General features: G+C 38.8%; 1 protein-coding gene across 2 annotated transcripts in view; it reads right to left on the bottom strand.

The window, feature by feature from the left end:
* PRPF18 (pre-mRNA processing factor 18) overlaps positions 1-27435 on the bottom strand; it is a 52304-nt gene that overhangs the window by 6203 nt on the left and 18666 nt on the right. Inside the window, exons 2-10 of one of the 2 annotated variants that reach the window (XM_040967772.1) lie at positions 25952-26029; positions 25811-25837; positions 22673-22777; positions 20829-20942; positions 16197-16343; positions 14873-14941; positions 13332-13472; positions 13147-13218; positions 11262-11417 (exon numbers count right to left, since the gene is read on the bottom strand). In XM_040967772.1, coding sequence (XP_040823706.1) covers positions 11262-11417; positions 13147-13218; positions 13332-13472; positions 14873-14941; positions 16197-16343; positions 20829-20942; positions 22673-22777; positions 25811-25837; positions 25952-26029 — 909 coding nt within the window. The remainder of the gene's footprint in view (positions 1-11261; positions 11418-13146; positions 13219-13331; positions 13473-14872; positions 14942-16196; positions 16344-20828; positions 20943-22672; positions 22778-25810; positions 25838-25951; positions 26030-27435) is intronic. The other variant, XM_040967771.1, reaches the window with a different exon arrangement.

The following is a 27435-nucleotide window of genomic DNA, read 5'->3' as shown; positions in this document are numbered from 1 at the left end:
CTTCCTGTTTACCTGCTGGTGACACCAGCTCCATCTCCTGGCCCTGGGCCAGCCGCCATCTTGCAACAGCCCCTTCCAATCCCAGGAGCGGCTTTAGCACCCTGCTCCCCACAGCTGATCTCAGAACCCAGCCATTAAGAGACTTACTTAGTCAGCCAGTGGATTCTGAAAAGATTTCATTGTGCTTGGAGAGGCGAGACTGGCAGCAATTTAGAACTGCTGAACTATCAAAACTGTATGAGCAGGACCCTTAGAGCATGCCCCCTGTCAGGGACCTGGGATGGGTGGGAGGCTGGATGAGGCTTTTCTCTTTATCTCTTCCCTTACCCCAGATACAAAAAAAATAATATTATTAATGTGGAAACAACCGTCTTACCCACTTTCCTGTAGCCCTTGACCCTTTGTGCCTTAATCAACTATGTAAAGATTACCAAAATAAAAGAATATAAAAAAAAATAATAAAGTGCTCATTCTGATGCTGATCATTTCTGGTAGATTAGTGTTCCTATTTCATGGCTACAATCTCACCTAAGCATATGACAGTTTCTAATTGAAGCTTCTTTTACTGTGTTCCTTGTACTGTAGTTATTTCCTAGCTTCCCCCCCCCCCCCAAAGATTTATTTATTTGAAAGGCAAAGTTACCAAGAGAGGGACAGAGAGAAAAATCGTCCACCTGCTGGTTCACTCCCCAGATGTCTACAATGGCCACAAGTAGGACAAACTAAACCTAGGAGCCATGTGCTCCATTCTGGTCTCCAAAGTACATGGCTGGGGCCCAAATACTTGCGTCATCTTCCTCTACTGGCCAGTTGGATTAAAGTGGAGCTGCCAGGAATCTGACATCTATATGGCATTAACCTGTTAACGTCATACCACAATTTGAACTTTCTTTAAAAGTGTATTTGCTTTTCTATTTGAAAGGCAGAGTGTCAGGAGGAACAAGGGAGAGAGAGGGAACTATTCCATCTGCTGGTTCACTCCTGGTTCAGACGACCTGGGCAGGATGAAGCCAGAAGCCAGGAGCTCCATTACAGTCACCCACATGGATGGCTGAGGCTCAAGGTCCTGGATTATCTTCAGCTGCCTTTCCAAGCACATTAACAGAACAGATAAGGAACAGGCAGGACCTGAATTGATACTCCATCAGAGGCAGCAGCTCAAAATACTGCCACCACATCAGCTCAATCTGAATTTCTTTTCTGATTGTGTGTTGGTCTCTATTCACATTGGAGAGTTTTTCCCAAATGTCTGATTTTTTGATAAATATTCATATTGGTAACTAAGGTACTACAGAGTTAAAACAGGAAATTGGCAGAGTTTGCCAATAGGACTTAAGTTTAGGAAGAAATGGCAGCAAGCTGGGTTTGTTTTTTTTTTTTTCACAAGAACATCATCAAATTTGGCAACTTGAATGTTTTCTATTGGGTCAAATTCACAAAAAATTCTGCGACGTCCTCACTTGGGGTGGGAGTGGCAGAAATAAAATCCTGGCTGCTAGCATCAGAAAAATCCAGGAGAGAAGAGGAATAGAGGTCTCGTTTGTCAACATACAGAGTTCCAGTTTTCACTCTGGCATTTCATCCTTCCCTCAGAAAGCACATCTGTTCTCTGCTTCAGGGCAAGAATGGCAGGGAGCCTACTCTGCAGGGCACAAGCAGCAGCCTCTGGTCTGTTTATCATTACTCTATACTGTCCTCTAACTCCCAAGGGTGAGCGCTTCAGAAGTGCCCAACAGACACCGCACCCTGAGCCCTTCCAGATTCTACAGCGGAAGGTGAATGGCACTTCAATGACGGCCTCCACACAACAGACAGCTATACTGATTTATTTTAAATCAATAATTCTAGAAAATGTTCCACTTTTAAGTCTAATTGATAGCATCTACAATTAAGAGAGGTTAAGAGATACATTTTGACTCTGGTGCAGTAGCCTAGTGGCTAAACTCCTTGTCTTCAACACACTGGGATCCCATCAGGGCACCTTTTCTAATCCCGACAGCCCCGCTTCCCATCCAGCTCCCTGCCTGTGGCCTGGGAAAGTAGTAGAGGACAGCCCAAAGACCCAGAAGTTGTTCCTGGCTCCTGGATTTAGATTGGGTAAGCTCTGGCTGTTGTGTTCACTTGGGGAATGAAGATCTTCCTCTCAGTCTCTCCTCCTCTCTTACATCTGACTTTCCAATAAAAATAAATAAATCTTTTTAAAAAATACTTTTTTTAAAGACTTATTTTTATTTTTATTAGAAAGGCGGATATACAGAGAGGAGAGACAGAGAGGAAGATCTTCCATCCGATGATTCACTCCCCAAGTGAGCACAATGGCCGATGCTATGCCGATCCGAAGCCAGGAGCCTCTTCAGGTCTCCCACACAGGTGCAGGGTCCCAAAGCTTTGGGCCGTCCTCGACTGCTTTCCCAGGCCACAGCCAGGGAGCTGGATGGGAAGTGGGGCTGCCGGGATTAGAACTGGCACCCATATGGGATCCCGAGTGCGCAAGGCGAGGACCCTAACCACTGCGTCACTGCACGGGGCTCAAAAATAGATACATTTTTATATTGCATGTGTGTCACTAGGTCTGAGGACAGGTGATACAGAATATTCTATATACGGTATAGCAATACTGACCTCTGAACAAACTGTTGTGCAAGCACATGGTACAGGATTTATATTCTGGTTTGTGAGAGTTGCTTATATCCAGATGAATCACTGAACCATCAGAATAACTAATCTGCATCTAGTAAGAGTATTAGCATTTTTATTACTGCAGAAAACGAAAAAGCTTGCTAAAACTAAATCAAGCCACAACCACAATTCTTTGTGGGTATTTTTTTTCTTCATATGTAAGCTTTCTGTAGCATTGTAAAGAAGATATTAATTACTTCTGTAGCTGTCACCAGTATACAACATAAGACAAAATCTCACAGATAAAAGGACAGGTTCATTTAGTGGTGCATCCTAAGTGTGTGAACAGTAAGGAAGAAGCTGAATAACATTTTCTAGCTAACTAACTTCAAGTTCTGTCATGAACTGCTAGAGTCCAAATAAAGGAACTTATTAATATTTGATACACGAAGATTAAGTCCAGGGGAAGGCTTTATGGCACAGTGGAGTAAGCCTACCCTGAGACACCCACATCACACAACTAAGAATCAATTCAAGTCCCAACTACTCCACTTCCTTTGCAGTTTTCTGCTAATATGCACCCTGGAAGGCAGCAATGAGGGCTTAACTACTTGGGGCCTTGCCAACTATATGGGAGACTCAGGTGGCAACCCAGGCTCCAGGTTCAGGCTCTGGCCTGGCCCAGCCCTGACTGCAGTGGGCATTGGGAAGCAAACACTATTAGGAAGTTCTCTTTATCTTCTCCCCCAATTCTCTAAGTAGATGAAAATAAATATTACAAAATTTAATCCAAAGTTCACTCTAAACAAATAATTCCAAGAATATATAACTTAATGTTTGAGTTAACTTTCATATCAATACACATAGTTATGTGCAAAAGTCCAATATTTTGAACCTTAACTAGAGAAATTCTTTTCAAACAAGTATATCATTAAAACTGAATTTATCTAAATAAATGGGATAATGACACACACATCCAAGCCAGAGTGCTTTTTAACAAAAGCTGCAGTATAGGTATTAAATGTATAAAAATTTTCAATATCTGAAAAACTCACCAGAAAACTAAAAAAACAAAAAACAAAACAAAACAAACAATCCCCCCCCCCCGCACACACACACACAAAAACTACTAGCTTGGGACTATACGTTTAAATCGCCTGCATGGGGCCCGGCGCAGTGGCGCAAGTGGTTAAAGGTCCTCGCCTTGCACGCCTGGGATCCCATATGGACGCCAGTTCTAATCCCGGCAGCCCCTCTTCCCTTCCAGCTCCCTGCCTGTGGCCTGGGAAAGCAGCAGAGGACAGCCCAAAGCTTTGGGAACCTGCACCCGCGTGGGAGACCCGGAAGAGGCTCCTGGCTTCGGATCGGCATAGTATCAGCCCGTTGCACTCACTTGGGGAGTGAATCATCGGACGGAAGATCTTCCTCTCTGTCTCTCCTCTCTGTATATCCGCCTTTCCAATAAAAAAATAATAAAAATAAATCTTTAAAAAAAAAAAATCGCCTGCATGGTTCTGCTGAGGAACAGCTGCTCTCTCATTTTTTACTTAGTCTAGGTGTTCATTTTTTATAGGAGAAGAAATTTTTACTTCAAAGGTTCATCACTGTGCAAAGTAACAAATTATATTTATAAAAATGTATTCAACTTTGAAAACAGCACTCACAAGACTAAATACGGTAAAAACTTGGGCCAAAAAATTATGCCAAAAAAACTGAGAAAAAGTTTCATTATTTGACCACCAGGCTTTCTCATTGAAGGATTAGCTGTACGTTTCACCCAATTATATGGTTGAAAAACATAATACGTAATGCCCTAAAATGAAAAGTTTTTTTTTTTTAAATCAACTATGCTGCCAGCTTCAAGGAAGCATGGTTTATTTCGATCGGCATTCCCCAAAATGTTTCAACAATACACTGTTCTGTAATATTAAAGGAATTATTACATATAAGATACATGCCAGTATTTGTCTCTAAGAATGAGCAGTGTCAACGTGCTGCAAAGTGTTACAGCTGGTGCAGTGGTTTATTATCCTAATCCTCCATCTGCTAGCACTAGCATCCCACTGGATGTTTCACTTACAATCTAGCTCTCTGCTTATGGCCTAGGAAAGCAGCAGAAGATATGGCCCAACTTCTTGGGCCTCTGCACCAATGTGGGAGATCAGGAAGTAGCTCTTGGCACCCAGCTTCAGATTGGCTCAGCTCTGGCTGCTGCAGCCATTTGAAGAATGAACCAGTGAATGGAAGACATCTCTCTCTCCTCTCCAAAATCTGCCTTTCAAATGAAAATAAATCTTTTTTAATAATATGCTGCAAAGTATCACATGGATAGTGACTTATACAACAACTGGGAAATAGGGAAGAAGCTCCTAGCTTTGGCCTGGGCCACTGCTGGCCACTGAAGTCATCTGCAAATGGGAGAACCAGCAGATGGGAGATCACTCCCTCTAATTTTGACTTGCAAAATTAAAAAAAAAAAAAGAGCATTCATGCAAGGTACATATTTATCAAAAGCCAAGATACTGTGTATGGAGTATATGGATCATGTTGTCAGCACTTATTACACTTACCAATATTGTCACATACTGTCACATACATACTGTCATATGTATTTGGCAATACATATGAAAGCACTTCAGAAAGTCCCTGAGAAAATGGAATTATATTTATTGTAGTGCAAAAACAATTTCGGAATCCATGGTTCTTGCATAAAATTCAATCCCCACTAACTCTGCCTTATATGCACGAATTTCCTAAGTTTTCAAACCAAAATAAATTTATCTTTTAATTCAATTTTCCAAAAACTTTCTGAGTAGCCTCAGGTTATAAATTTACAAATGTTTCAAGAACAAATACACCTGGCAAATGCTAGTATAGACATAATAAAGCAAATGTGAAACATGAAGTAATGGACATAAAATGTTAGTATCCTATCTTTTCTAAGGAACTAAAAAATTAAAGATTACTGAAAATAACTGTCAAATAATACTATACGATGTTTGGCTTTTGTAATAGAGAAACCTTAAGAAAAACTATATGGAATGAATATTTTCCTTGACCTTCTAACCCCCTCAAGAGTAACACAATACATGATACCAGCAGGAAACAAAGGGCACATTCAACTAGATAATCTGCTGCTGGCAAAGTTCCAAGGACTTTACAAGGGAAGAATTGGCAGGACTTGGAACAACGCCCCCAAGCCAGCAACTCTGAGAAGCTGCCAGCAGCCCACGTTCTCAGTGGCAGAGGAGGGTGGTACAGTCCACACAGGACTGCTCAAGGTGGGCCCAAAGAAATAAACAACTAAACTTGTTCTCACCCCAGTTACAAAACATGTTCCAGTACCTCTCACCGCCTAACAACCTCCAGTCTTTCATCCAAGTCTGGCTCCAGGTGTGGAAGAGGTGAGCAAGCCTCTCGGTGGCACTGCAAGGGCTGAGAGCCATTTCATGTGATGCCACCTGGCCATTCTTCTCTTATTTACCTTTCTTCTCTACCAGCAAGTAAAGAATGTCCAAGACTCTTGCAAAAGATGCCTAGAAATGACTGGATTAGAAAGTCCCTGAACAACCTCCAGAACATTCTATGATCCATGTGCTTAAGAAAAAAAAATAAAACAAAACACACAAGCAAAAAAAGAAAAACCTTTATCAAAATTTGGGCCAAAGATTACACCTGTATTTGGGCAGAATAAACAAGGTACTTGAAATTACTACCACCAATTTGATTTAGGCTTGAAAACAGCTAACATACTACAAACTCTGCTTTGATCTGTAGGATGAGACTCCCTCCCTGTGGTATATTACTTTCTGTGAAAAAGAACACTTCAAACAACTTACGCAATTTAAATCCTATAGAGGTTTGCATCAAACCCAAGATGCAATCCTGTCCTGATGGAATAGTCCAATGAACTGTTTTTCTAGAAATAGATTTTCTAGGGCCCGCCATGGTAGCCTAGCGGTTAAAGTCCTGACCATGTACATGCAAGGATCTCATATAGGAGCCAGTTCTAATCCCAGCAGCCCCACCTCCCATCCAGCTCCCTGCTTGTGACCTGGGAAAGCAGTCAAGGACGGCCCAAAGCCTTGGGACCCTGCACTAGCACGGGAGATCAGGATGAGGCTCCTGGCTCCAGGTCATCACAGCTCCAACCAGTGCGGCCGCTTGGGGAGTAAATCAATGGACAGCAGATCTTCCTCTGTCTCTCCTCCTCTCTGTGTATCTGCTTTTCCAATAAAAACAAATGAAATTTAAAAAAAAATGTTTTCTAGAGATATGTTTTCAGAAAACATATTCCTCGTCAGTGTTTCTGAGTAAACAAAAATTCTACATATTCTAAGTTTTTGTGTGATACATGAAATCCAAGAACAGGCAAAATAAGCAACCACGCATGTCAGACAATGATTATTTCAGAAGGGAGAAGGACTGAGGTTGGGGACCGACGTGAAGGAATTTGCTGGGTACGACTGGAAATGTTCCAGATCTAGATCTTAGTGAACACCTTGGTAAACAGTATACACATAAGAGGACAAGGAGCTGTACCATCTAGCTTAGTGCCAGGCAAGCATAACACTGCTGAAGTATATTATGTCTCAATGTAAAAAGAAATAACTACTCTATTAAGTGACTTTCACAACAATCTCTTCAGCAAATGGCTTAACACAGAAAAGGCCTGAGTTCAAGCAATCACCAGAGGTCAGCAAACTGCTGTCCACAGGCCATTTCCTTCTGGTTATAAATAGGGTTATGCTGGAACACAACCAAGCTGCTTCCAGACTGCAGCTGCAGGGCTGCGTGGTTGCCACACGGATGACACCAAGCCCAAAGCCTAAGAAACTCTGCCAACCTTTGACTTAAACTCCACTGTATCTGGTGTTCCTTTTGTGTGAAATTCAAAACAACTTGACCTAAGTAGCAGAGTAACAAGGGGAAGATGCCTAAGACAATTCAGTGAATTGTTAACCACAGTCAAGAATTTCACAACGCTCTTAGTATAGGAATGTCAGCAGCATTCTTTCGCCCGAGTTGCACTGTGGGTTTATTTTAAGACACAAGTACAAACTGGCTGAGAGGACAATGACATACTCCTTCCATTTGTGTCTATGTAAAAAAAAAAAAAAAAGAAAAAACAGGAAAACAAGACAGACATGGGCTGGGGTTTCTCACATATGACTCACTGCTATTTCTTTCTTATTGTTGTGGATACTGAACTGCAACCTTAGGCTAAAGTTCTGGTCTCTATGAAAAAAATGGTGGTGAAGAAATCAGAGAAATGCAGGAGTCAGAAGAGCCGAAATAGGCAATAGCTGATTTGCCGCTTGCGCACATCAAGGCATTTTCCAAGCTAGCCTGTTTCAAATCTTGAGGAAACTGAGTATGCCACAAAGCTTCTTCATATCCCTACTACAACTTGTTGGGAGACACTGTTTTTTAAACTAAAAGCTTAAAAAACAAGAACAAAACAAAAACAGCAAAGCTTTTCCTTGCATTAAGTCTGTCTGCACATACCTGAATGTTTAATCCTCTTGTATCACAAGGCTCCACCATTACCTACAGACCTCTTGCCTAAATTCTCAGTGTCCCCTTTCTCAATGAGAAGAAGAATAAGATCATCATCTCTTCTGTCAGAATATTCACACCATCAGCAAATACGAGTGCTCACCTTGAACTAGATACTGTTTGGGTATAATAGTGAAGTATGTTCTTATCTTATGGAACCCACGCTAAAGTAATCCTAGCTATATACCATAAACTATCAGTATCCTCACAATGGGCAGATCACACTACCAATTCTGTCATGTTAGATTTAGTCCATTAATTTCCCCAGTTATTTCTCATATTCACTGATTAATCAATGCAAATTTTATGATCATCTTTGCTAAATGTACTTTTTAAAAAAGATTTTATTCATTTATTTTTTATTGGAAAGGCAGATACACAGAGAGAACGAAAGACAGAAAGATCTTCCATCCTCAGGTTCACTAACCAAATGGCCACAACAGCTAGAGATGAGCGAATTTGAAATCAGGAGCCAGGAGCTTCTTCTGGGTCTCCCACACAAGTACAGGATCCTAAGGCTTTGGGCCAACTGCTTTCCCAGGCCACAAGCCGGGAGCTGGATAGGAAGTGGGGCAGCTGAGATACAAACTGGTGCCCATATGGGATCCTGGTATGTGCAAGGAGAGGATTTAGCTACTAAACTATTGCACTGGGTCCTAAATACTATTCTTTTATAATCTGCCCATCTGTCCTGTTAGTCAAGAATTTCTGAAATGTCATTTTCCACTGTAACATGCATCCTATCCTTTCTAGTTTCTTAGCATCCGAGTGCTATAAACTCATCTCTGTAGAGTCACCCAAGCAGTCATGAACATATTGAACAAGGCATTACTGAGGTCACCAGGAACCCCAAGACTTCTGTGACCAGGATCCACCCACGCAGACGTGGGTCCGTTATACACCATTCCATGGCTTCCCACTTAGAGTTCTGACTGTATCCTGTGCACAGGTACATAATTATTTCTATGTCAAGCATCTTCTTTAATTTGATACATTTTCACTATTTTTCCCTAATTTTTTATCAGCTTTGGGAAGGCAAACATTTTTAAAACAAGAAGCTTAGTATTTAAAGCAAGAACAGTCAAGGGAGGTCAGACCATTACATATCTTCCAAAATAAACCAGAAATCCTCTTAAATAAATCCTAGATACACTTTAAGAAAGAAAATCAGTCAATGGGACATGTGGCAATCATACCACTGTGTACAATTAAAAATACCGTTTTGAAGACATTTATGTGGTTATATGAACTTTTACACACTCCAGTTTTGGCCACTGTAAAAACACATTTAATACATGTAATCCTTGAAAACTGTTCTCTATTATTAAAATAAAACAATTTTCTTTTCAATGCAAAGCTCTTGCCTCTGATAGAATCACTCATGATTATTAAGCAATGAAAATGTGCCTGGATTTCTGTAAGGAGATCTGAAGTCTACAAGGCATAAAGTTCACACTGGGGAGTCAGTAGGAAATATTTTAGAATGCTAATACATGTGAATAAGGCATAAAGCTTCACATGCAAATTAACGTTCCACCCTTGAAATTGAAATACAAACAAACAAAAGACAATCATGAATATGATAATCACTGTTCTCTGGCACATAATCTGAAAGTACTTTCTGCATTTTAAGTGAGCTTTTTAATTTTAAGCAAACTTCCAGAGCATCATCTTCAAGTTTTAGAATTCTTATCCAACGGAAGTCATTATGCAGACACATTCTGCATCTATAACAACTTGGCAAAACCGAGATTTTAGCCTAACAACAATGCAAACCAGTTTATGTGAGACAAGTACCATTTTTTGAGAAAAACTCTATAAACACTCTAGACCTATTTACAAAACTAGAAAAGCGTTGTTGCATGCTATTTAAAAATGATTTTCTGTGTAAAATCAAGTATTGAATCTCCATGTCTTTTTACTTTGGTACATATTAGAAGTGAGTGTAAAGTAAAAGTGAGATTTAATGTAAAATATTCTAAATCCGTTGCTCCTCACTAAATTTTCAAATTACTTGGAAAAATATATAAAAAAGAAAAAAAAAAGTCAGCTGCAATTGTTTTATTTCAGTGCTACAATAATGAAAGCAGACCCTTCCCTCACTCCTACATGGAACTCAAGAGAGAGGCTCTTACTTTGTTCAGTGAAGCTGTCTTAAATAAAAGTACTCATCAAGAGTGGACTTCTACCTTCTTGTGCTATGTTGTACTTACTAAGCAGCAGTTCCCGCTCACCCCCATTTTTGCCTTCGGGATTTTCACTTACAAGTCAACCACTGTGGCCTACAGTCAGAAGGGTAGTAGCTTAGCACTTTATCACAATGCTGATGTCATTCAATTTATTTCAACTCGGCACAGAGATTTTCTATGATTTCACATTATCACAAGGAAAGCAGTTTGAGTATAGCACAAGAAGGTATCTTAGGGCCCAAATTCATATAACTATGATTAGAGAATACTGCAAACCTGTTCTGTTACTGTTGTTAACTTCTTATTGGGTGAGCTTATTAATTAAACATTATCACAGGAATGAAAGCAAAGAAAAAATTGTCACATTTATAGGATTCAGCTCTCCCACAGCTTCAGATATTCATTAGGAGCATCAGAACATATCCCTTGAAGATAAGGGAAGATAACTAGAGTTTTTTTCCTTATTCTGAAGACTTACAGCTTTAGGCAGGGGTTGGGAGTGGGTGGGTAAGGACAATGGTTCAGTTGGCTAATCCTCCCCTTGCAAGCACTGGGATCCCATATGAATGCCAGTTCATGTCCTGGCTGCTCCACTTTCCTTCCAGCTCCCTGCTTGTGGTCTGAGAAAGCAATGGAGGATGGTCCAAAGCTTTGGAATCCTGCACTTGCAACCATTTGGGAGACCCAGAAGCTCCTGGCTCCTGATTGGCTCAGCTCCAGCTGTTTGTGGCCACTTGGGGAGTGAACCAGCAGATGGAAGATCTTTCTTTCTGTCTCTCCATTACTCTGTAAATCTGACTTTCCAATAAAAATAAAAAAAAAGAAACTTACAGATTTTTGGGAAGTAAGGAAAGATAAACTCTAGAACAATTCTCATCTTTCCAGATAACTTACCTGTATATATTTCCGCTGAGTTTCATCATTTAAAACATGTGCAACATGCTTGGAAAAAATTTTTTCCCTGCCAGTTCTAGCATGGATCCCAACCATAGTGACACCAATAGGCCACGGCGCATTCCCAATGGCCATCTGGAGATAAGCATCATTTGCCTGAAAGGAAAGAGTAAAAGATCAGAAAGGTGAAAATATTCTTCTGGATCAAGTTTTTACTTTAAGTATTTCACATCCCTTATGACATAGTTTTCATTCACTTCTTGGGTTCACAAAGAACATCACCATTCCCATTATTCAATAAAAGATTAAAATATGGAGTGACTGCCCTGCCCAGGATCAAAAAATGTCCATGAAAACACTCAATCCAGAACTAAGGCTGTAGGTAGAAAGAAAAACATTCCTTCAGAGCCTTTGTACCCTGGGAATTAACACACTACAAATCTGGAATTAGCAGGTAGGTAACTTGATGCACTGACAGAAACTCCAGCTGGAGTCTCCTTTAGATTCAGCCTTCTCCACAGGTGGTCAGATAGAAAAGAGAGGCTAACTCATTTTTCACCTTTCAAGCTGAACTGATACCCACTCTGTGCACAGCACTACAGATCTCAAAGCAGCGGGCACACATGCTGGGATGACCACATAGGGTCCACAACAGATGTGTAAACAGAGATGAACTGCTGGCTCTCAAGTCAAATAGCTCAACGATGAGATCGGCTCCCTGTGATCCTCCCAAAGCCTCCCACCTGCCAAGAACTTTAATATAAAAGCTACGGAAAAGTGAAGAAATAAATCAATGAAGACAAATGGCTCTTTTTCTAAAACAAATCTAACCAGCTATGAGGAGGAAACAAATTAAAAAAAAAAAAAAACAAGTTATAAAAGATTCTAAAAGGTTCTGAAATGCTTATGAGTTAAGTCTCAAAAAGATTTTAATTTTAGAAATCAACACATATATGACAGAGACGATTGAAAAGAATCCAGAGGAGGGCTTTAGGTGTAGCTAAGTCACTACTTGGGACACCAGCATCCCATGCTGGAGTACTTGAATTTGAGACTCAAGTCAGCTCTACTTCTGACTAGAGATTCCTGCTAATGAGCTGCATTAGCCTAGAGCTCTCATCACCCCGGAATGCCAATGGTCCCTGGTTATGAGCACAGCCACTCACAGCACCAGGAGCAGCACTGTCACTGTGCTCCAACTCTCCATTGCCAGCCTCCTGCGAGGCCACGCCATGGCCAAACTCCAGCAAACCCACTGCTGCTGCACTGGGGTCCGGGCCCTTCTGAATTACCCTCTACCAACTCACACCCTCCCCGTCTTCCCTTGTAAGTCCTCCCCAGGAGCCCTAACACCACAGGGCTTTTCTTCTGTCACCTCTTTCCCAGGGCCCGTCCAGGAGTAAAGACGCAAGGCAGAGCAGTCTTCCCATGCAAGGAGTCTGCTGCCGCTGCAGTACAGAAATGAGGGTGATGCATCTGTGTCCTCACTGCAAGAATTTCCCCACAGAAACAATTACACAGAGTGACTACATGCCACTGTATCATGAACACAATAGTTCCATATTATCACTAATTAAATAAGCTCTTATAGCTGGCCTGGAAACTAACCTTCATAATACTGTTTCCATAGGAAAATTTGCCTCAAGCTATAATCAGCCATTTATAACCTTAGAAATTCACACCAATTCATGAAATGAATCCAGCGATACACAGCTCATGCACTCAAGAACTTTTATATTCACTTTAAAAATAACTAAGACAACAATTGTGGTCTCAAGCTTATAACAAATAGAAAATAAAACCTGGTGGTGGTGGCTGCTGTTCTGCTAAAAATCTATTGTGTAAAACTGTCCTCACACAAACAATGCACAGCAAGCTGACATACCTTCACATATTCTCTCTGTAGCATGAATTTAATAATATCCGTTATTGATTCTTTAATATCAGCAGGAAGATTCTGGAAAATAAAAAATGCATAACTAATTGTATAATCTACTAAATCCAGACTTCACTTATTGTAAATCTATCCATTTATGCATCAGTTTAAAGAAAGCATTTGAGACACCTCACCCGCTTACGTAGCTTCCTGAAAAGTGGTCTGAGATATGACTCTGTCTGTTTCTGAGTAGCACTGTTCAGTTTACCCTGGACACTGCGTTTCACATAATCTTCTCTGGAATTTAATTCTTTAGCCCAAACTCCAAGAAGAAACTGTTGAAAGAATAAGCATATTTAGACTATAATGCCACCTAGTGGTTCATACATGTAATAGCTCTCTAACACAAAAAAGCAGTATACTTAACTATCCTTAAAATAAATGGCAACTAAAATATCATCAAATAATAAATTTAACTAATAAACTATTTCAACTTGTTTTGTCATGTATGTTTTAAAATGGTGCCTTTGGTACATCACAAACTTATTTCTAGCTCAAAATAAAACATATCTTCCAAACTATTTAAAACAATTTTCACCTATACTTTTACTCATAATTTTGACATATGCATAAAACTCAATAAACTACATTTATCATTCCTAACACTACGCACTGTAAAATGTAATCACTATTCCAAGTATGCTGTAGCTTTTGAGGGCCTTTCTACTTTTGCAGTGGAGACCACAATGCAATTAAAAAATTTCACCAAAGCACCTGACTAAAAGGGCAAAAAGAAAAACCAACAAAAACTATGAGGGGCTAGCATAGTGGCTCAACAGGCTAATCCTCCACCTCCAACCACTAGAATCTCGAATGGGCATTGGTTCTAGTGCTCACTACTCCACTCCTAACCCAGCGTTCAACTTATGGCCTGGACGAGCAGCAGAGGATGGCTCCGATCTCTGAACCCCTTTCCCCACGTGAGAGACCAAAAAGAAACTCTTGGATTCAGACTGGTTCGGCTCCAGCCGTTGTGGCCATTTGGGCAGCAAACCAGCAGATGGAAGATATCTCTCTCTCCCCTTGTCTCTGTAAATCTGCCTTTCAAATAAAAATAAATGAATAAAAAAAAATTATGATCCCTTACTCTTACCCCCATTTCACCCCAGCAAACTACCCTAGTATTCATGGGTTCAACTGCACATGAACTGCTCTTTCTAAAGGCAGGCAACAGTGACAGCTGAAGAGGATTTACTAAGAGAAGGCCAGCCTTTCAACACAAAAGTTGATATTCATTTGCATATTATGTCTGGTTCCATGACATAGCATCTAGAATCATGATGACTAAATGTTGTATTAAAATTGTCAACACAAGAAAAGCTATTTCCTGCATTTCCATCTCAAGTTCTTAACAGAAATAAATGTGTGACTAAATGTTACAATGAATCTGGGATCTGCCCACACTCTAGATCATTAAAGGAATGCTGAGAAGGGAGAGGGAATCAGCAAACTACACCAGAGCTACAGCATAAACAGGCAACTGTTTGTAGAATTAACTAAAAAAGTGTCAGGACAAGAGGGAGTACACATTTTCTTTTAATAGGCACTATATATTCAAGTACACAGCATTGTCATAAACATAGTGCAGGTGCAATAAACGCTTATTTTGCTAATGCGAAAATGCAGGACATCCTGGGTATCCACACCATCCTCCCTTCTCCCACCTGATACACACCTTCAGGAATTTAGTGATGATGTCCATATCTTTATGATCATTGCCTTTCCCTAGAGATTCCCCCAGTGCCTGAAGAAAAAGAAACAGAACTCGGAGTGAACATCAACCTAATGTGGCTTTGTCACATATTGCAACTCAACAGAATTTCCAGGTAAATCTAAAAACAAAAGACCCTACTGATCTGCTGTTTAAATTTATGGAACAAAGGTAAGAGTAGGAAAGAACAGTGACATTCCCAATGGGTATGAGCTATCTCGGGGGAGAACAAAATGTCTAAAACAAGATGGCTGATAGCTACATCGCTTTGTTGACATACTAAAAAACAACCCCACTGAACCATATACTTCAGGTCAGCAAATCATACAGTACATTAAACATCTCAATAAAGCTATTTCAAAAAAGACACAGATAGCTAGTTGCCTACACCAATTTGTCAGTAAAAATTTAAAGAATATAAATAGATACCAGGGGAGGAGGGAGAGGATTAAAATGACTTCAACCTTAACTATGATCTCCCTCTTTGACCTGGTTACATACGCAAAAGCCAGGAACTAAACAGAAAATTACAGTACTGAACATTAGAAACTGTAAGTGAAGCTAGTTTTCTTTCCATGTGCTAGATGGATCATACAACCACTGTCAGTTAAAATCATATAAATCATCCAAATAAGGGTAAGGAAGATATTGCCACGGGTTGGCAGAGATTCAGGGATAGGAGATGTTCTCACATTGCCGGTTTGAATGCAGACCAGGAGTCATTTCACAGAGCAACTTAGCAGTACTTAGACAAGTAAAATATCCCAATGCAATCCTGCAATTCTGCTTGCTAAGCTCAGGCTGGAACAGAACTGTCTGAACAGAGAGCTAGGAACATTCTTGTCCATCATTATGAGACAACAAAAAGTAAAAAGGAGTCATTGTCATGTTTGTGGTATATTACACAGTAATTTAAAAGAATTAAATGTATATAAAGCATCCAAAATGAATCTTAAAAACAGTGCCAAGTGAAAAAAAAGAATAATTTCACAGAACATTATTTATATAAACCAAAAATATATGCACACAGAAAAAACTGTAGGCTTTGTAAGACTGCCAACAAATAAAGGACAAACATTAAAAATACTAGAATGAAGGAAAACAGGAAGTGCAAAAACATTCTGAAGAATGAGAGAAAGGGCAATAAATGAATAAGAGCATGAAATATAAGAAGGGCATTTGCACTGACCAAAGACAAGAGTGTACTCTGTAACGCATACTTCTCAACTCAGCCATCTGCTGCACAAGAAAGAGCAGGGAGGAATGGCTGGGCTGGGTCAGAGGTTACCTCTAACTCTTCAATGGTGGTGTTTTCTTCATGAACTTTCAAATCATTCTGTGTGTCTTCCTCTCCAGGTTCCTGGCCACCCACAATTTCATTGAGATACTGCTGATCAATCTTATCTAAAGCTGCTTTTAGATCATTCCTCAAGCCCTAAGAAAGGTGGAAAAGAAAGTACATATGCCATGACATTCCATTAAGGTTTCAACTGATTTTTCACTCAGTACAATTCATCTTTTTCTCCACAGGAAATCAAGAGCTGAACAAAACTAGGGATGCAAATAAAATACTGAGTTACCATACTATCTCTAATAATACTGTCACCATCATTGTCCACACTTATTTTTATGAATGTATTTAATATTAAATGTACCTACAGATAGTCTGGCAGAAAAACAAGACAGCTGATTCCCTCTCCCAATATTAGGAACAACCCCAAGCAAGCCAGATCAGGTTAGGGGCCAAAAACAGGACCTGGGAACTCAACCCAGATCTCACCATACAGGTGCCAGGAACCTAATCACTTGACCACCATCGCCTCACAAGGTCTACATTAAGGGCCTGGCATGATGGCTCAGTGGCTAAATCCCCATATTGCACATGCCAAGATCCCATATGGGTACTGTTTTGTGTCCTGGCTTCTACACTTCTCATTCCCTAATTGTGAACTGGGAAAGTAGCAGAGAATGGCCCAAAGCCTTGGGATCCTGCACCCACATGTGAGACCCAGAAGAAGTTCCTGGGCTCCTAGCTTCACATTGGCTCAGCTCCAGCTTTTGGGGCCACATCAGAAGTGAATCAGTGGACAGAAGATCTCTCTCTCTCTCTCTCCTCTCTGTAGATCTGTCTTTTCAATAAAAATAAAATTTTAAAAAGTCTACATTAAAAGCCAGTTAACACAACTGAATTTGAACTGCGGTAATGCAACAAGGTGGAGAAACCCACCATGGGGAGAGGGTTTGGAGAGGGGTTGGGGGGAATCCCAGTGCCCATAACACTGTGTCACATAATGCAGTACAATTAATAAAATTAAAAAAAAAAAAAAAGCCAGTTAAGAGTCTGCACCATGAACCAGGTTTCAAATCTAGGCACTAGGATGTAGGATACAGGTGTCTTTTAACTGCCAAGATAACACCCAACCAATGCTAAGTTAAACTAGACATCCATTAGAGTTCCCATCTCATTTTCCCAACTCCCTTAAAATGGTTAACTTCTTTTCAATTACTCTAAACTTGCTCAACTTTTCAAAAATAAGGCTGGTGTCTCATTTATATCCCAGGGGTTCCAACTGTGTCCTGACAAATAAACAAATCTCACTGTTATGTTTCCCCAGTTTGATCATTAAAAAGAAAAAATGCAGGCCCACGCACTGGCTCAGGTGATTAAACCTCCAACTCCAAGTGCTGGGATCCCATATGAGCACTGTTCATTTCCCAGCTGCTCCACTTTCCATCCAGCTCCGTGCTTGTGGCCTGGCAAAGCAGCTGAGGATAGTCCAAAGCCTTGGGACCCCGCCCCTATGTGGGACACCTAGAGGAAGTTCCTGGCTCCTGGCTTTGGATAGGCTCAGCTCTGAAAGTTGTGGCCACTTGGGGAGTGAAACCAGTGGATGGAAGATCTTTCTGTCTTTCTCTCCATAAATTTGATCCATGTTCCCAATAAAAATAAATAAATCTTTTTAAAAAAAGTGGAAGTCTCAGTTTCCAAATCATTTATGAGGCTTAAGAGTTACAGAATTACAGCTGTGAAATGGTTACAGCGCAGTGACTAAGATGAAAGGTTACCTAGGCTCAGATCCTCGCTACTTATTTAACTTCTGTAAGCCTCAACTGCCTTACCTGTAAAATGACAATATCACTGTCATGAAAACCGCCTGTTTGTTTTTTTTTCATTTTACATAAAGGCTACTATTGCTAAGCTTTTTCCAAAAGCTTTGCAAACACTAAGTCATTTAAATGAATTAATAAATGTATCATGCATTTAATAGTGCTTCAGAATAGTAAGTAAGTTTCATTTCAGAAACTTATCAAAAACAAATAGAATTTCTAATAAACTTTTGTTAGAAACAAATGGACTTATAATAAGCACACTTAACAAACACAGAAGAGAAATGGTCAACTCAAAACAATCTTAACTTACCAAGTATTTACTGAATGCCGGCTACATACAATGTCAGGTTTTTTCCCAAGATTATCTCACTTATTTCTCACAGCATCCCAGTGAGCCAGGTATCACTGCCTCTAACCCACAAATGAGGATTCCAAGGCTCACGCAGATAAAAACAGTAACCAATGGTCACATAATGATATATGGTATAAATTAACAGTTATAACCCAGGAATAGAACCCAGTTCTTTAGCCCTGGTGTTTCGACCTTAAAATTTCTCTGTGCAGGACTTTCAAAAACAAAATAGTCCCCACCTATCAGGAAGAGATACATATGTCCTTAACTCTATTATCCTAGAAATACAGTTAAGTGCACAAGCAAGTTTATTATAGGAACATGGAGAAGGAGGCCATAATTCTGACTGGAACCTAGGGTACAAAGAGACACAGTTTTGAATTATGCCAAGAAGGATAAGGACACAATTTCATTGAAGGCTTGTGTGACAAAAACAGCAAGCATGGGAAAAATGATCATCACAGACACAGAGCCTGAAAATATTCAGCAACTGTCAGTCCTGGGGGCTGGAAGGGAATGCAAAGAAGTGAAGCAGAAAAGTAGCTTAGCATCAACTACTGACAGCAGCCCGATGTCCAACCTAGCTAACAGAGCACACAGAAAGAGACTGGTGCCTGGCCAGCCATTCCAATAGAGATGCCATCCACAGAAGGCACCATCTAACAAGACCAGTCCAGAGCGGCCCTCACAGCCTTCTACTGACTGCAATAACATCAGCAACTCCAAGCAAGGAACTGCCTAGGAGCCAAATCAAATCACACAACTGTATAAGGGAGCATAACAAGCCCTCTGCAGTTACCACATTTCAGAGTTACAGATAAGCAAAAAACAACTTTGGAATGATCTACTTGATGCCACAAATATCACACCTGTTTCCCAATTATTGCTCAAGCAAGTAGATAAAAACAGCCAGAGAAGATTTGACTACTGTTGTAAAGAAACACTTATAGACATGTAAAACCAAAGCAAAAACTCTTCTCCAGAGCCCCTGGACTAGGCTTCTGCTGACCAGTACAACAGGATCAGATCTTTAAGCATAACAATGAAAACAAAGCTTTCAGAAAATCTCTTTAGGACAAACATTTCTTAAGCAAAACATACACACACAAAATCAATGTAACTGTAAAAGCAAAAACTGATCAAGCAGACTGCAGTAAAATGTTCCAATAAAACAAATGAAGCCACAAAATAGGACAAAAAGCCAATAAAATGTATCTGTATATCCCACTAAGAACTTAGATCCAGTATGCATGAAGAACTCCTAAATTCAGTAATAAAAAGATAAACAATCCAATCAGAAAATAAGATCAACTTTAACAGACACTGTACAAGTCTATGAAAAGGCATATATGAAACATTCTTCTCTTTAATCGTAAGCAAAATGTGCATGAACTTACAATGAGATAGCACAAGTCATGCAAGACAACGGGTTACATTAAAAACAGCTAATACAAAACGCTGACACTTGGACCAGCATTATGTATACTGGATAAAGCCACCACCTGCAACATCAGCTTTCCATATGGGCACCAATTTGGATGCTGGCTGTTCCAGTGATGCAGTTAGTTCCCTGCTAATGACCTGGAAAAGTAGCAAAATACATTCCAAATGCTTGGATCCCTGCCACACACATGGGAGACCCAGATGAGGCTCCTGGCACCTGTATTTGGTTAGACCTAAACCTGGCAATTGCAACTGAACCATCATATGGAAGATTTTTTTCTCTCTTGGGAGTGAACCAGCAATTTTTTTTTTCTCTTCGTCTCAATCTGTAATTCTGCCTTTCATATAAATAAGCACATCTCTTTTTTTAAGTTAACAGTTACAAATATTTGGCAATGCTTTTAAAGTTAAGCATTTGTCTACTTTTATTATCCAACAGTTCCATTTCTAAGTATTTGACCAGGAGTAATAGCACTGGTTGGAAAAAATTTCCAAAACAAAGTTCATAGCACTTTTATTCAAAGCTGACCAAAGCTGAAAACAAACACTAATATATTCATACAGCTAAGTATCACTAGGCAATGACAAACTAGTGCTATCTACAATACAGAAGTTTCTAAAAAGCCACAGAAACCAGACATGCACTCTATAAGTCTATGCATGTGAAATACTGCAACAAACAAAATTATCTACAGTAACAGTTCAAAAGGCTAGGAAAGGAGGAGGCCAGGGATATAGGAACTGGCTAAGAAACAGAAATGAAAATGTGCCTTGCATGATGAAAATGTTCTGTGTCTTCAATAAGCACAGTGTTACTTGTTTGTATTTATTTATCAAGATGTGCTACATCTTATGTTTAAAAGAGAACTTCTACAACCAAAGAAAACGTATCTTCCCGATCAGCAGTAATCTGCCAACTCTGTTTCATTTTTGTTTACAATAAATAAGCAAGCTCCAATACTATTCTAGTTTGTATGGCATGGGGGCATTTTTCAAGCTTGATCTGAGTTTTACCTTGTTAACTTCCGGTGTGAGGATCTCTATTTTCCGTAAACGTTGAAAAGCATCATAATCAGTTTCTCCAAAAAGTCTAATTGGTTCTCCTCTTTCTCTCAGTCTTCTAATAACCTGTAAAGAGAAAGAAATGCAGAATAAACTAACTTTTGGAAGTGGAAAAAAAACTAAACAATCAGTATATTTCACCTTCAAGTGAGACCTGGATTTACTCAAGCTAATTTAATTATCCAAATACATGTTTCTTGGTGAAATACAAAATCTCTCAAATATATTTTAACCACTTATATTAAACAAAGACATGTATGAAAGAAAAATGCAAAATCCTTTAGCTAAAAATCTATACATCTATTTTGACTCAAATATCACAGCTATACATTTTACTAATAAGTAGGTCCCAGGGAAATGGTCTAAAACTATAAACCTACAATTCAAACCAAGCAAGCCCTATACACAACATTCTTCTCTGTTTAAGACACGCACATACTTTTTTTAAGTAAGAATATAAGAAAATGAATATACTTTAGGTTCCTATTTTATAGAATTATAATTGCTCTTTATAAAAAAATAAAAATAAATCCAGTAGTAATCCTCTCCACTGACCAAACACTTGTTTTGCAAAATCCAAGTTGTGTTGCTTTTTCTTTAATCATGCAAGAAGAGGATGAGTATTCTATGTTACCTTCACACCTTCTATCACAATGATGGCAAAGGATCTTTTGAGTTTCAAGAAGGGTTAGCTCATGCAGTAGGATATACATGAAAAACACGAGGATGGGAGGAAATGACAGCATTTGCACAGTGAAAGAAAGTGAAGTTTGGATCAGGTTTTTTGTTGTCGTTAAATCAAATCACAGGTGATCCTGTTAAGGGTATAAACAAATACTACAGAGTCCGGTGCCATAGACTAGTGGCTAAAGTTCTTGCCTTGCATGCTCCAGGACCCCATATGGGCACTGGTTCATTTACCAGCTGCTCCACTTCCCATCCAGCTCTGTGCTTGTGGCCTGGGAAAGCAGTAGAGAACAGTCAAAAGCCGTGGGACCCTGCACCCACATGGGAGACCAGGAAGATCCTGGCTCCTGGCTTCAGATCAGCTCAGCTCCGAAGGGAGTGAAGCAGCAGATGGAATATCTTTCTCTCTGTAAATCTGATTTTCCAATAAAAAATAAATAAATCTTTAAAAAATAATAAAGGAAAAATAATAAACACTACAGATGAGAATACAAATTAATATAACTTTTCTAATATCAACAGAACCATCTAGTAATATATATCAAAACTCTTTGCAAATACTTACTCTATGCCTTAGAAATCATTTTCGTAGAAATTTTTCCAAAGGAAATAGTCTTATATTATTATGCATGCAATGATGTCTATAGAAACACTTATCATTAATATTAATCTAAAGAATATTTGTAAAGATTTTAAAATCATGATAGTATGAGCAACAAATTCCAAATTTTACAGCTCTAAGATACAATGTAGATCTCTCCAACATTTTATCTGAAAAGATGTATTAATAATGGAGAGAAAAAATTATTTAAAATTATTTAAGCAAGTAATAATGTATGTAACTTTTCAAAGCTAAATACTTAATTTAGAACACACACATTTGTTTTTTAAAGCTTAAGAGGATATCCTCTAGGAAAGCAAGACAATCCCATCAAGAAAAGTAGAAATTCAGGACATGATGAAAACCATCTAGTGGCACACTCTGTTAGGGCAATAAGCCAGCTTAAACTGGACATAATAGCATATAACTTACCGGAAGTATATAAAAGACAAACACAAAAATTGTGGAGGCTTTTATTCTTCCCTATGAATCACTCGTTTACACTTACCTCTTGCCTAGAAAGAGTCATAGGTAATTTTTCCTCTGCTAGCTCAAGTTCTAATACTGGATTCGATGAAGTTAATGGTTTCTGGTCCTCCTCCTTTGGCTGTATCTATATTAATAGCCAAAAGAAATAAAATTCAGCTTTTAAAATAGAATTAATACTTCTCATTCTATGATCTTAGCTATTGATGAAAATTAAGCATATTTTAAATGTTATATATTTTTCTAATTGTTCTTTTGAGGAAAGAGGGCATGGTAAGTGTACATGCTTATCAAACATCAGGGACACCACATGTAGAAAGCATGCACATAAAGAAACTCTTGCTATAAAACTACTACGACGGTGTACACTTAGCACTATAATTGCATTCACCTTTTCCCAGATTCTGAAAATTTGTACTTTTTCCTTAAAACAATCAATCTGGGGCAGGCATTGTGGTGCAGCAAGACATGAGCATGCCTGTTCCAATCCTAAGCTTCTGACCAGCTCACTGCTAATACACCTGAGAGGACGCAGATGATGGCTTAAGTGCTTGAGCTCCTGCCACCCACATAGGCAGCCCAGGTGGAGTCCCAGGCTCATGCTTTGGCCTTACACAGCAGGGTCTGTTGTAGCCATCTGGAAAGTGAACTGGCAGAATGAAGACCCCCCTCTCCGTCCTTCTGCCTTTCAAATAAATAAACGAGCAAATCTTTAAAAACAAAAAATCCATTTATTTCTCCCCTTTGAAAATGTCATCTCACAAGGTTATCTGATTCTTGAATGGTTTCAAAATGAAGACTTCTACACAACTGCTTTCTTCTAACACAAGTCTGTGAAGCTTCAAGCTTAGCTTCTTATTCTGCTTTTTGAGCAGCAGTATTCAAAATACACAGAAGTCACCACTGGATACACAGAAGAATTTTCAATGCTACACACAACTGGCCCACAAACTGAGCCAAGTCCTGAAACCTAATGAGAACACCACCTCTCCACACATACCACGCAAGAGAAAAAAACGTACGTTCATATTTTCAAGAGCCTGTAGGGGAAAACTTCACGTATTTTCTCAAATCTGCTATGTATGTCACAGATTAGCCAAACTGACTTTAGCAATTTATAAGTCCCATTGTGTGGTCTATAAAGAAATGGAAACACAATTTTCCCATCTCAGCACAAGACAAATCTAAATCTGAAAATGGGAGTAAAAGCACAAGAACATTAAAAAAAAGACCAGCATTAAGAAATTCACATTTAACTAAATAAAACTATATTGCAAAACTTATGTTATTAGGGATTTTACAACTATGGCTAAAGATTATTTTATCCTAACTAAATGATACAAAGGTTAACAAACAAACAAAAAACTAAACCTTTACATTATCACAAGGCAAATCAATGTCTTAAAAATGGTATCTAATTTCTTTAAAGGGGCAATGTACACTACAGTTTCATTACTACCAAGAAGGAAATATTAAAATCATCAATTTAAGGCAAAACTTGGAGCCAACCTCGTGGTGCAGAGGGTTAAAGCAGCCACCATACCATAGGGGTAGATTAGTTCCATTCCGAACCGTGCCGTACCGTACCATACCATTTCATACCATACCATACCATTTCATACCATACCATACGAGTGGCCATTCCACTTCCAATACAGCTCCCTGCTAATGCCTGGGAAAGCAGCAGAAGACGGTCCTAGAACCCCTGCCACTTGCCTGGAGACCTGGATAGAATTTATGCTTTCTGGTTTCAGCCTGACCCAGAGCCAACTACTGCGGCTATTTGGAGAGAAACAAGTGGAGGGAAGAGTCTCTTTGTTTCTCCCTCTTTCTCCCTTCTTCCCTCTTTCCCTCCCTCCCTTTCAAAAGGAAGGAAAACAGGCAGGAACAAAGCAAGGCAGTTATTCCTATAAAATCTTGGTTCTAACAGTAGTTAGAGTAGCTCTCTTTCAGCTGGACTCAGTCACAACCAGTACCTTCACTAATTTTGCTTTAGGCTTTCCTCTATATAAACAAAAATGCCCTAAAACACTATACAAAGCAAAAACTGCCACTAGACTGAACTATTGTATTTCGTGTAAAAGGGTAAAATCTAGAGATCTAGGAATATAACAAGTTAGCAAACTAAACCTATGGTGATTCTTCTTCCAGATCCAGCTTGAGTTGGACAGTGTTGACAATCAAAACAGATAACTCTTCTTTCTGAATATGGTTATTTACATAAGGCTGATTTTTTAATTTCCTAAAATATAAGTATATGAAATCAATATCTTTCTGAAAAATGATCAAAATACAAATAGAATTTTTTTACTGTAAAAATCTATTGGGAATTTGACTACATTTTTAATACTTGTCTTCCCCAACACTAAAAAATAAAACCAAATGCATACTACATACCAATTGCATTCCTCATGCTTCCTTCTTAGAAATGCTATGCCAGATAATTTCCAGAACTTTCCCTATAACATGCACAGTATATTCTATTTTCATGTTTGGCATAATTTTGTTTTACAAAATTATTTCAACAGAGCCTTTCAACTTTGAGTTAAAAATTATTAAGCAGTCTAAATGCAATTTTACCTCGTAAAGTTTAACCCCTCCCAATAAAAAACCTAGTATGCTATCAACTATGTAATTTCAAAGATAGTTTTGGTCATGCTTCTAAACACACAAACAACTCACTTGTTTCTAAAAAGGCATTTCAAAATGATATGATCTATTTATCAGAGTAAAAGTAATTAAAGCACAATACCTTATTATAGCAGAAATGCCTAAATTGTATATAGCTCTGCTTTTCAGGCACCAGTACTTAGCCCCCCCCCCCCTCAAAATTACTAACAATGCACACACAAAACTAAGAGCTTTATTTAATATTTAGGAAAAAGCAGGGGATAAACCACTGCCAACATCACTTTTGCTAAATGAATAACATGCTTTGAACTCTTCCAAAATAGAGTGGGAGAGGTGGGAGTGGTAGTGGTAATGAAAATAAGACAGTATTTCAGGTCTGGGGCTTAATTAAAAAAGAAAAGAATTCAAGCTTTGATCTCAAGCCATTTCATGCTTTCCACAAAAAGCCAAACCATTCCAAGCCAAAAGTCATGCATGTATTTTTCCTGAATTTGGGGTTAAAAAATAAAAACAAAAACAAAACTCATACCTCTCCAGAAGGCTTCTCATTTATAGGCTAATGTGTAACATTAATAAATTGAACAGAGATCAATAAATTTGTTACGTCACAATAGCTGTATATATTTAAACTCAGAAATGCACAACATAACACAAAAACAAATCTTCATACCTTGTAGCCACATCTTTCAAAATATGCTTCTTCTTCCTTTTTGGCCAGTTCACTACGTTTGAAATACTTTTTATTTTCCTAAAGAAAAAAAATTAAGTTAGCAATATATCCTTTCCCAAAATGTCACATAATTAAGTGGCTTCAGCAACCTTTTGAAAATACTCCTTAGATTTTTGAAAATTTGACAATCTGTGTTGCTGTTCCAGAGACAATTTTAGCAATTCTCCAAACACAGCACTCCCCTCCGTCTGCTTGGTGCTTATGTTGGAGAAATACTCAAAGTGTTCTTCCTACACTATCATTTGAACAGATCTGCCCAAAGGCAAAGAAAAGAAACCAACAATGTTTTCCAAATATTGGCATTCTTTAATTTCCTGATACTTGAATTCAAAAAGACATCAAGAGTGTATCAAATCATTTTTTGTCATCTGGAATCTTAATACATCAACCAATTCTTAAAATATTGTAGACACACAATGGTCTTAGACTTTCTATTTAAAAGATAGCTTAAAGGTATTTGTTGATTTGATGTTAAGAGACAAAGCTCTAAACCAACTGTGGTTTAAAATGGTTCTTTCTACACAATAAATAGAATAATCCTCACTGTGCTCTGCAGCCTATTTTAGAAGGTGTGACTATCTACATCTCTGTGTCTTGCATATAACTCATGGATGACTTTGCTCAAATACCACCCTATTTTATTAGTAGTATTTATAACAGAGCCTTAATAGTATCTCCTCCACACACGTATTGGCATGAAGGTTTCAAAGCTCATTCACTCAGGCAATGATCATCAATGGATTCTAAAACCATCAGGCAAAGGGTTTGAAGGTGGAAATGGAAAGATAAGGCTGTCACCACTTGCACACAGTGATGAATGCTCTTTGACCCATTCAGAGGTTCTGCAAGGTCATATTTATTTCAGTAATAAGAACAAGATGTTCCATATCCCTTTTTCATTGTTCTCGGACTAATAGTATTAAAGCAATGGTGAGGAAAACTAAATTCTTAGCATAAAGGCAATGGCATCAAAGTGTACCAATAGTCCCATATTCTTCACCTCTATGTGCTTGAAGGAAAAGTAACATGACTTTCATAATCTCCGTGAAAATTAAAATTTTCTAAATCTCAATCTTTTGACTACTTTTTAGTGTTCAGTATGATAAAACAAAAACAAAAATGTATAAAGCACCTCTACATACTAGAGTAGAATGGTTTTATCAAAGAAAAGCACTGTGCAGGAAAATCAAGATGATGGAATAGGGTAAGGGCAAGTTTGAAGGGACGGTAAAACATTTAATCAGGATGAAGCAGAGAGAACATATTCCAGAAAATAGGAAGGACAGAACAACAACAGAGGGGTACCTGGAAACTGACAGACACAGCAAAGCAGTGGACACAATGGTGTGGTGTTGCAGTGATTGATACTCCAACAGCATTCAGCTAACAGCGATCAGAACTCCACCAGCAGCCGGAATTCCACC

This window comes from Ochotona curzoniae, unplaced genomic scaffold (assembly GCF_017591425.1).
Source record: "Ochotona curzoniae isolate NIBS_2020 unplaced genomic scaffold, NIBS_Ocur_1.0 scaffold_4683, whole genome shotgun sequence".
NCBI lineage: Eukaryota > Metazoa > Chordata > Mammalia > Lagomorpha > Ochotonidae > Ochotona > Ochotona curzoniae.
Note: the sequence above shows the minus strand (reverse complement) of the source record. Positions and strands in the feature narration are given on the sequence as shown.